This window comes from Hevea brasiliensis, chromosome 11, assembly GCF_030052815.1.
Source record: "Hevea brasiliensis isolate MT/VB/25A 57/8 chromosome 11, ASM3005281v1, whole genome shotgun sequence".
NCBI lineage: Eukaryota > Viridiplantae > Streptophyta > Magnoliopsida > Malpighiales > Euphorbiaceae > Hevea > Hevea brasiliensis.
In genome coordinates this window covers 76,649,865-76,661,068 of record NC_079503.1, presented here as the reverse complement: position 1 = coordinate 76,661,068, position 11,204 = coordinate 76,649,865, and the positions used below count along the sequence as shown (strand labels likewise).

The 11,204-nt window shown below is 21.3% G+C and overlaps 1 protein-coding gene across 1 annotated transcript; it reads right to left on the bottom strand.

Annotated features, from left to right (window-relative positions):
- Positions 1–7,482: 7,482 nt before the first annotated feature.
- LOC110655788 (protein DOG1-like 4) lies at positions 7,483–10,583 on the bottom strand. The gene is made up of 2 exons (XM_058129353.1): positions 10,463–10,583; positions 7,483–8,213 (listed from the first exon to the last, which is right to left on the bottom strand). The coding sequence occupies exons 1-2, from the start codon at positions 10,581–10,583 to the stop codon at positions 7,483–7,485; spliced, it is 852 nt and encodes a 283-aa protein (XP_057985336.1).
- Positions 10,584–11,204: the final 621 nt, after the last annotated feature.

Sequence of the window (11,204 nt, the reverse complement as noted above, 5' to 3'; positions counted from 1 at the left end):
GTCAAGTCTCTCTCAGACTTCATGCCAAAAATCTAAAATTTAGCTTTTTAATATTGTAATTGGAGTTGCTATGTTTTGGCAAATAATTTTCTGAAAAAGCAAGAAAATTTTGATTACGATACAATATGAATATTTAATTACGTAGATGCAGATATTTTCATTTGAATTTAAAAGAGTGTGATATCAAGTACTATTCAACTTACACTTTTTGCTTCACATATTTAAATTTTACTACTTACCCAAAAAAAACCTACACAATTAATTTTTTTTTTTTACCTTACCATACTAATAATCTAAGATAAATTAATTATAATTAATTAAATAATAAAATTTTATTAAATTTGTAACACTTTTTTTTAAGACAAAATTGTAATGTATGTTTATATTAAGACTAAACTAGACCTGTTCACCAGCTCCAGCGTGGAAGGAGGAGCTAAGATAGATACCTACATATATATATATTACCTGCTAATTTGCCCATTCTTTGCCACCTGTGTCTCTCCAAATCTATTCATTATATTATTTTTATTTATTTTAGAATAATGTATAATTAATTCTTTGAGATATAGTAAAATTTATCTATTAATTTTTTATATATATTTTTAATAATGATTTAATTTTAAAATTTAATTCTATTAACAAATAAATTGACCATTGACTCTAATAATTTAATACCCGTTTAATACTGTAGTTGAAATTTTAAAATTATTTTAAAAAAAATAAAATTTAAAAATAATAAAAATAATAAAAAAATGTACTTTGTATGAATAGATTTATCAATATGTCCACCAATTAAATGATTTGAAAAAAAAATATTTACATGTTACTCATGCAAAATATTTATTTCAAACTATTTTACACTTTTAATGGAATTTTAATGTAATTCTAATGTTTACAGTATAATTTAAATATTATTAAAATCTTTAATATTTTTTATAATTACATAATAAAATTAAATAAATTGAACATATTTATATTTTATATGAAAATTTTAAAATTTTTGAAAAATAATTATAAATTAAAAATAATAAAGGCGTATTATATTTGAAGAGATTCACTAAATAATATCAAAACTTAGGTTTTTTTAATTTTTTTTCAAAATTTCTTTCTTATTAAATGGTTTTAAAAAATATTACATATTACAAATTGTTTATTTGGAGTTTTTCTTCTCTTTTTTCGTTATTTAATTTATATTATTATTAGTGTATATAAAAAATGATATCGAGAATAAAATTTTTAGTAAAAATTTATTTAATTGATTTTAAATATGTTTGTTATTGGATTTTCTTATTCATATTATATATATGAACAATTGCAAATTTAAGATTATTTCAAAATTATGATAATATTTTACAACTATTTTTAATGAAATTTTAAAATAAAGAGCATGGCTTTTATTACTTGAGATTAATTTTTTTTTTTTATAAATCATAAATGTTTACAAATGTTTGAAATATAATTGTTAGTATTATAATTAATAATAAATTAAATTAAAATTATTTGAAAAATAAGTATGTTATATGGTGAACAAATTTTTTAACTAAAAAATTTTAAATAAGTAATTAATTATGAGTATTTTTACTATTATTTTATTGTTTATAAAATTATCTTTTTGGAATTATCATTTAATATATTAAAATAAAGTCTAATTTATCTACATAATAATTTAAATTTATTATAATTAGATTTCATTTATTTATAAAGACAAAATTAATTATGAGTTATAAATTATGTAATTCATGTGCAACGTATTTTTTAAAAAAATTATATATATATATATATATATATATATATATATATATATATATATATATATATATATATATATATATATATATATATATATATATCATGATTTAAAATAATAAAATTAAAAATAAATTTTCATAAATTGAAACTAATTTTCAATTGTGCTTTGGTCAGCCAATATAGAGTCTAAAATGGATTCATTTCAATAAAATTTTAGAATAAATTGTAATTTGATTCATAGTTTGACAAAATTATAATAAAATATCTTTATTTTTAATTTATTAAAATTATTTGTTCTATTTTAAATCTATCTACAATATAGCGTTACGGTTAAAATATATATTTTTTATTAATGAAAGTGAGAAAATAATTAAAAAAATATAATTTGTCTTTTAAAATTTTAAAATAACTATTTTTTTAAAACTTGCATTGTATGTTATTTGTATTCATTTTATATATTTGTAATTTAAATTTTTTGTATATAATTTTTTATATAATATTATATTGTCATAATTTAATTATTTTTAATATCTAGTTAATTTAATTTTTTATTGTCATAATATTAAATTACCATCATGATATTTTATTTTTAATTAATGTTAGTTCAAAAAATTGTAAGAAAATAAAATTAATAAGAAATATTAAATTAATCAATTAAATTAATATAAATAAAATACTATAAACATGATAAAAGAATATAAAATCTTACCAGATTTAGTCTCATTGATTGCAAAAATATTTATTAAATAAATTAAATTATATAAATAAGTTCAAAAAATTACACAAAAATGAATATGCAAATGACAATAAAATGAGAAAAAATACCTGAGAATTAGCCTCTTGAAATCTCCGAATGGTTTAGGTAGCCTTCAATAGTAATATTCCTTCTATTTTATTTTTTTAATTATTTTTAATAAAAATTATGATAGTTAATTTTGAGACCTAATACAATAAGAATTATATAACTAATAATATTTAATTTTTATTTTTCTTAAAATACATTTTTTTAGATAATAAAAAACATAATTATAACTAATTTTAAAAATTAAAGATATTTTTGATAATCTCATTATTCCCCTTCTCACTTTTATATATATTACAAATATATTAGATAATAATGAATTTTCTCCAATATCTTATCAATTAATTTATTTGACAAAATAATTGGTTTCTTCTACTATATAGGTGAAAGAAATAAACATATCATGTATATGTGATAAGCTAGTTAGATATTTACAATATAAAATTTGTGATTTTGAGTTAGTTAGATATTTACAATATAAAATTTATGATTTTGGTGGTCCATAATTATTACTTCCTATAAATTTATATTATAAAAAATTAATAAAATAATTATAAAAAAGAGTCATATAAATATTGATGGTAAAATAATTCAATACAATAAAAATTTTATCAAAAAGTTAGAGAGAGTGAAAATAACTCTTTATTTAACAAATCCCAATTAATTATTTTAACATATCACTAAATCACTAATCTTTTTGTGTAAATGAATTTTTTGAATTTTTTAATTATATATTATATTAATAAAAATAATGTTATATAGGTGATAAATTCTATTTTAATTTTCATGATTTTTATTAAATAATTATTCAATTTGACTAAAAGTAGAGATGGTTAAAAATAATTTATATCTAAAAATTTTCAATTCTATTTTGTCAAAACCTATATATTATTAATCGAGCTAATTGAAAAATTAAAATTAAAATATTTTAGTAACTCAAATAAGAAAAATTTAGATTATCACATTGACAAATACTAAAAGTATATTATAAAGCTTTTTTTTTGTTAACATTGCAATATAAATTTTTAATAACAATAATTATTCTAACACCAATTCATAATAATATTTGAAAAAAAATAATGAATTTCATAAACAAATTTTAATTAGAATATTTGATTTAAATGAAAAATTAAAAAAAATAGCCATAAGAAATTATCTTTACTTTGACATTCTCATGAAAAATTAATTATTTCATTGCAATAACATTAAATTAAATAGGTATATATATATATATATATATTAAATTGAAATTATTTCAATAATTTTAATTTGGTGATTTCAATCGATTTATCCAATCGTTTTCAATTTTAACAGTTTCAATTAATTTTATCAATAAATTTAATTAATTTTATTCTATAATTTAAACATTAAAAAATCTTCTTTCTTTTTCATATGCTTAATAATATTTTAAAACTATTATTTTACCATAATAAGAATAGAAATATAACTTATATTTTAATTAAAGTTTAAGATTTAAATTTTTGTTTCCATCTCAAAAAAATAGGTTTATTTATATTTTCATATAGTTTATATTATATACAAATGTGGGAAGGGAGAAGATTAGTTTTGCCAAAAATGCCATTTATTCCTCGAATTATTATATTTTTATTATTTAAATTAATTAATATTTATATAAATTTGAAATTATTAATTTTAAAAATCATATAAATTTAAAATTCTTAATAATACTTATAATTAACTTCAATTAAATATAAAATATTATACGAAGTAATTAATTAAAGTAAGAAACTAATAAGTGAAAAATAAAAAAAATGCAATTAATTTATATCGATACATCTATATTATATATAAATGCATAAAGGAGAGAGAATATGAGCTTAGTTTTGCCTGAGTTTCCTTTCATTCTTAAAATTAATTACAATTATAATTTTATTATTTAAATTAATTTTAAAGTTTATACAAATTTAAAATTCTTAATTTTAGAATTAACATAAATTTAAAATTATTTGTCCTATTTATATTTAATTTTAATTAAATATAAAATTTTACATGAAGTAATTAATAAAATAAGAAATTAGTAAATAAAAATTATAATTTGATCGTATTACAATATTAAGTAAAATAGTTTATTAGTATCCAATTTTCAAATTTATATTTATAATTAGTTATTTAATATATATATATATATATATATATATATATATATATATATATATATATATTTAAAGATATTTTATTAGTTGCATATTATTTTTATAAGTTAATTTTCATATAAGATTTTTTTTTATTTCAATAAATAATATATTAATATTTATAAAATTATAAATATTAATTAAAATTAAATATTTTTATGACTATAATTTATAAAAACAATTAAAATAATATAAATCATCTAAAGATTATTATTAATTTTAAAATTTATTAAATAAACAACTTAAAAGGAATTTTATTTAATTTTAATTATTTTAAATACTAATAAAAAAATATTAAAGACAATTAAATTTAAAACTAATTAATTTATTCTTATGTATATATGAAGGAGGAGGGGAAATATTGGCTTTACTCAAATTACCATTTATTCTTAAAATTAATTATAATTATATTTTTATTATTTAAATTAATTTTAAAGTTTGTATAAATTTAAAATTCTTAATTTTATGGTTAATATAAAATTAAAATTCTTAATCCTATTTATAATTAACTTCAATAAAATATAAAAATTTATAAGAATTAATTACCTAAATTAAAAATAAATAAATAACTAAAAAATAAAAATATAATTTGATCGTATTACAATATTAAGTAAAATAGTTTATTAGTATTTTTAATTTTTATTAACAATTAATTATTTATTATATATATTTAAAATATTTATTGGTTACATATTATTTTTTAATTAATTTCCATCTAAGATTTTTCTAGTAAAAAAATATAATAATATTTATAAAATTATGAATATTAATTAAAATTATATATTAATGACTATAATTTTTAAAAATAAAAATAAAAATAATATAAATCATCCAAACATTATTATTAATTTTAAAATTTGTTAAATGATCAACTTAAAAAAATTATTTAATCTTAATTGAAGACTAATACTAACAAAAAATATTAAAAATAATTAAATTTAAACCGAATGAATTTATTCATTATGTATATCTTTATTATTACAAGTATATTTTTATTTCAATAACACAATATATTAATATTTATAAAATTATTAATCTTAATTAAAATTAAACATTTAATAACTATAATTTACAAAAATGAAAACAAAAATAATAGAAATCATTAGAAGATTATTAATAATTTTAAAATTTGTTAAATGAAGAACATAAAAGGAATTTTACTTAATTTTAGTTGAAGATCAATACTAACAAAAAAAATTAAAGATAATTAAATTTAAACCTAATTAATTTATTCATATGCATATTTATATTATTACAAGTATGATTTCTTAAAAATTATTATTGTAGAGCTAGCATTACACTACCTATATAAATATTATCTCTTGCATTAATAATAAATAAGAGATAATATCAATAATATATTAATTAATTAATTAGATTTATATTTATATTATTACAATATTAATATTTTTCTATTTTTATTTCTTTTAGTGTTAAAAATAATAGTGTTCATAATCCTTATTCTTTTGAATGAAAAGAAGAATTGCTAAAAATTGAAATAAAATAATATATTATATAAACCAAACCGTATTAGACTAAATTTATTTTATTATGTTAATATAATTCTAATTTTCTATTAATAATTGAATCAAAAATAATATTATGCCCAATTATACTAAATACTAAATAAAGAAATAATTAAAGCTGAAGTCAATTTTATAAAAATATTTTTTATGATGATTTTAGGAATATAATATAATTTTAATATAATTAAAATATAAATAAGTAATAAATACAATGCATTTATAATAATAAACTATGCACTATAATGTATATACAGATATGAATGATGGACAAACTTTTTGAACTAATAAATTATTAACATTTATAAATATTAATAATATAAATTTATTTTTTTTCTTTTAAATTTTATTTTTTAAAAATTATTTTACAGAAATTTTGTTATAATTTTTAATTTAGAAGTAGAGCTCTCTCTCTCTCCTCTCTCTCTCTCTCTCTCTATCTATCTATCTATCTATCTATAATTCAATTTTAATTAGAATATGCATGATTAAATTTATATGTTAACAATGTACTTATAACATATATAATATAATCTATAAATATATTAAATAGATTTTAAATTTTTTATATTAAATAATATGACAATATAAAATTTTAAAATATCAATATAATAAAAATAAAAATTTTGTAATAATAATGCACTAAACTAATAAAAATTTATTTTAAAAATTATTTTATTTTCTAATTTTTTAAGTAATTCTCTTTTACATTAATTTAGGTATACAATTTTATTATGCAAGTAAATATGATTTTAAAATAAAATGTATGCAAATCAAACTTTTCTTAAAAAAATAAATAATAAAATTTAAATGAATTAAATTCATGGCTAATTTATATTTATTATTAATTTATTTTAATTTTCAAATATTTTCACTTATTTATGTTTTAAAAATTTATTATTATTTTTTTATTATATTAATATTATAACACATAATTTTTAAAAAATATGATCGAATAAAAAATAATTTTAAATTGATAAATTTTTTTATATATATAATTAATTAAAATGACGTTAAAATTAATATTTTATTTTAAATAATTAAATATAATATTTGTAATATAATGATAATATTATATAATATAAAATTAATAAAACATTGTATAAAAAAATTAAATTATGAGTTTTTATAATAAGTGTGAAAAAAAAAAATTAAAGCCACTGAATAGTACATGCACATTAATTAAGATAAAACCAAATCAAGGCAAAAGAAGACAAGTCTACAAGTGAAAATCAAAACCCCTAAAACTCTACAACTAGAAGTTTCTAATTAATGGTGTAAACCTTTTCTTTCCCCATTGTCTTAGCAGAATTTGAAGCATGTCAATATCAGCCAAGAACTCCACGCATTGTAGTAGGCTCAAAACATCCAAAACTCCCTTCAAAGTCCTAAGCCTTACACAGTCTGCCACTTTCATCACCTTCTTTAGTCCTACCATTACTCCTTTGAGTGCCACCTGCACCAGTCCCTCCACCTGCCTCACTTCCTCCCCATTCTTCACTCGAACCACCAGCCTTACCAACTCCGCCATCTTCCTGTCTGCTACAGCCACTTGTTGCCTCTCTAATTCCTTCTCCACCCTCTCCTCTTCTAGCCTTATTTTCACCCTCAAAGCCTCAATCTTTTTCATTTGTTCTTGTGTCAATTCAACTAGACCCGAATAGAGAACACCATTTGTCCTTATTGAGTTAACCAGTTTAAGCACTGCTGAAGGTTTCCGCCTAGTAACCCAAGAATACGCATTCTCTAAAGGGGAAATCCAAATTGGACAAAAGAAAGCAAGCACATCTTCATGGGCTAAGGCCCATTTTATAATGTAGTAGTCTTTGTAGTGTTGTGTGACTTTGGACACTGAAGCTTGTAGCTCTTGCTCACGCTCACACCTAGTTTTAGCTCGATAATCCTCAGACGCCTTTTGCAGGTGTTGCAGATACTCATCAAGTTGACACATCCACTTCTCAAAAAACTCAGAGAACCTCTCTTCAACTTTAATTTTTCATATCTTTCCCCTTTCGTTTATGCAAAGAGATGAAGAAATAAGTGGGGTAGCTAGCTAGCTAGGACTTAGTGGGAGATAGAGAGAGATGAATAGAGTGATATGTTTTTATATATGAGAAAAGGTATGCTTGTGCTTGGCTTACGTGCAGCAATGAGTTAGTGGTGAGTGTCAAGGGACGAGTGACACATTGCAAATATGGAAAGCCTCTCCCGGAGAGGGACATGAGTCTGATGGATTTAGGTTTGGCTCTGACCATGTTGATGAGTCAATCATGCACCCCACCACCTGGTGTTTTATGTTTCTTATGTTGGAAAACATTTCAGTAAAATAAACTACGTTGAGTTTAACGTGGAACCCAGATATCTTCCTCTTCCTTCGCTGTCTCTATCAACCTAACCCTCCTCTGAGGTAATATACAACTCCATGCAACTTGACTCTTTTGCTGACATGTTTCAATAGCTATAAGCCAACAACTTGCCTTAAGCTTTTGATTTTATTGATTTAAGTTTTATCATTTCTTGTTGCTTGCAGTTGCTTGAATTACCGAATTTATCATTTGAGTAATTATTAATTTATGTATTGCCAAAAATGATTATGGTTATGAAGACCAATGAATAACAAATCTAACTCACAAAAAGCCCCTAAAAATAACAATAGCCATTTTTTTTTTCCAATCGACAATTCAAGCATACATAAAAGCTGTAAAATCCAAAATGTTACGTTCAATATAGGAATTTTCTGGGTTATGTGCAAAAAGTGTTTTAGGAGAAAAAAGAGCATGCATGTAGAGAGAGAGACTGTGCCCCAAGGCATTGCAGCAGCACAAGCGAAACTAGAAAGTGGGTGCTCAATTGAAGTTTTTTAAAATGAATGCATTCAGCTCTCACTAAATATGATACTTGCTTGGTTTTCTACTCAAAGCATGATAAATTCGATGAAATTAAAAAGGAAAATCCAAGAATGAGCTTAGGTAAGAATAATATATATTTTGGGAACTTGACCCACATGTTTGATCCAAACAAGGTCTCTCGTGGTACACCGATTCAATAATCTTTTCCTAGATCAATAGCTTTGGAAACTTGACCCATGTGTTTGATCCAAACAAGGTCTCTTGTGGTACACTGATTCAATAATCTTTTCCTAGATCAATAGCCCATTGAAAAAGGTCTGAAATAGGTAGTTTAGAAACTGATTAACATCTAAAAATAATTTTATGAAATCTTTTATGAAATCCCATACTCTCACATCTCTCAGAATTGCTTTATGGCTAAATAGCATTTGTATTTTAGTTGCATGCATGGCTAGCTGACAAGCATATAATTTAACTATAAACTAGACCTATTCACCAGCTCCTGGGTGGAAGAAGGAGTTAAGATAGATACCTACGTGTGCGTGTGTATCACATGCTAATTAGCCCATTCATTGTCACCTGCGTCTCTTCAAATCTATTCATTATATTATTTTTATTTATTTTAGGACAATGTATAATTAAATCTTTGTGATATAGTAAAATTTAGATATTAATTTTTTTATATATATTTTTAATAATAATTTAATTTTAAAATTTAATTTTATTAACAAATAAATTGACCATTGACTCTAATAATTTAGTACCCGTTTAATACTATGGTTGAAATGTTAAAATTATTTTTTTTAAAATAAAATTTAAAAATTTAAAAATAATAAAAATGAACTTTGTATGAATAGATTTATCAATATGTTTACCAATTAAATGATTTGAAAAAAAAAAATTACATGTTATCTCGGGTTAACCATAAGAACTTTGTCAATCTCATTGGCTACTGTGAGGAGGATGAACCTTTCAATAAGATGATGATATTTGAATACGCTCCTAATGGAACCCTCTTTGAGCATCTGCATGGTAATACTCTCTGTATATTAATTTAAGGATGAAAATTTCGATAGATTTCTCCTGTGGTAATTTAGAGGCTAAAACATTTATTCTGTATCTTCAGTTAAGGAAATGGAACATCTTGACTGGAGTGCAAGGATGAGGATTATCATGGCATTGCTTATTGCTTACAATACATGCACCATGATTTAAATCTACTAGTGGCACATTCTAACTTGAATTCACCTAATATCTTTTTAACTAATGACTCTGCAGCTACGGTAATCTCCTTCATGGGTTGGCTTCATTCTATTTTTTTTTTCTTTAATGTACCTTCTCATTGTATATATGGCCCCTCTTAGATTGCTGGCATCTCTTTCTTGCCACAAGATTCATCCAAGTCAAAGAGCTCAGGTAACAATGAGTCAGTGCATTCTACATTGCGACCTTTGGCCGATGTAGAGACAAATGTCCATTGTTTTGGGATTGTGTTGCTAGAAATCATTTATGAAAAGCTCCAATACTCGAAAGAATAAGGATCCCTCGAAAAATTGGTAAATCTTTTATGAAGCCCTATACTCTCATATCTCTGGGAATTGCTTTATGACTAAATAACATTTGTGTTCTAGTTGCGTGCATGGCTGGCTGACAAGCATATAATTTAACTATAAACTTGCAAGCTGCTGAATATTTGAATGACAAACGTAGTATCAATTACCTGATTGACCTAACCCTCAAGTCTTTCATAAAGAATGAGCTTGACCTCATATACGAGATTATCCAAGAGTGCATACAACCAGATCCAAGGCAAAGACCAACAATGAAGGATATCACTTCCAAGTTGAGGGAAGTGATTGCTATCTCACCTGATCCGCTTTGGTGGGCTGAACTTGAAATATTATCTGTAGAGGCGACTTAAGTTTTGTTTCATTCTCTTCTTCTTTGTATTGTAAGTCAAGTCTCTCTCAGACTTCATGCCAAAAATCTAAAATTTAGCTTTTTGATATTGTAATTCGACTTGCTATGTTTTGGCAAATGATTTTATGAAAAAGCAGGAAAATTTTGATTACAATGCAATATGAATATTTAATTATGTAGATGTAGATATTTTAATTTGAATTTAAAA

Excerpts from the sequence above, each read along its gene's own strand:
- LOC110655788 (XM_058129353.1), bottom strand. The coding sequence starts at position 10,583 with ATGATTTCTAGCAACACAATCCCAAAACAATGGACATTTGTCTCTACA. Across the intron at positions 8,214-10,462 it reads TGACTTGGATGAATCTTGTG|TTGAAGAGAGGTTCTCTGAG; the intron begins GCAAGAAAGAGA and ends GAAAAATTAAAG.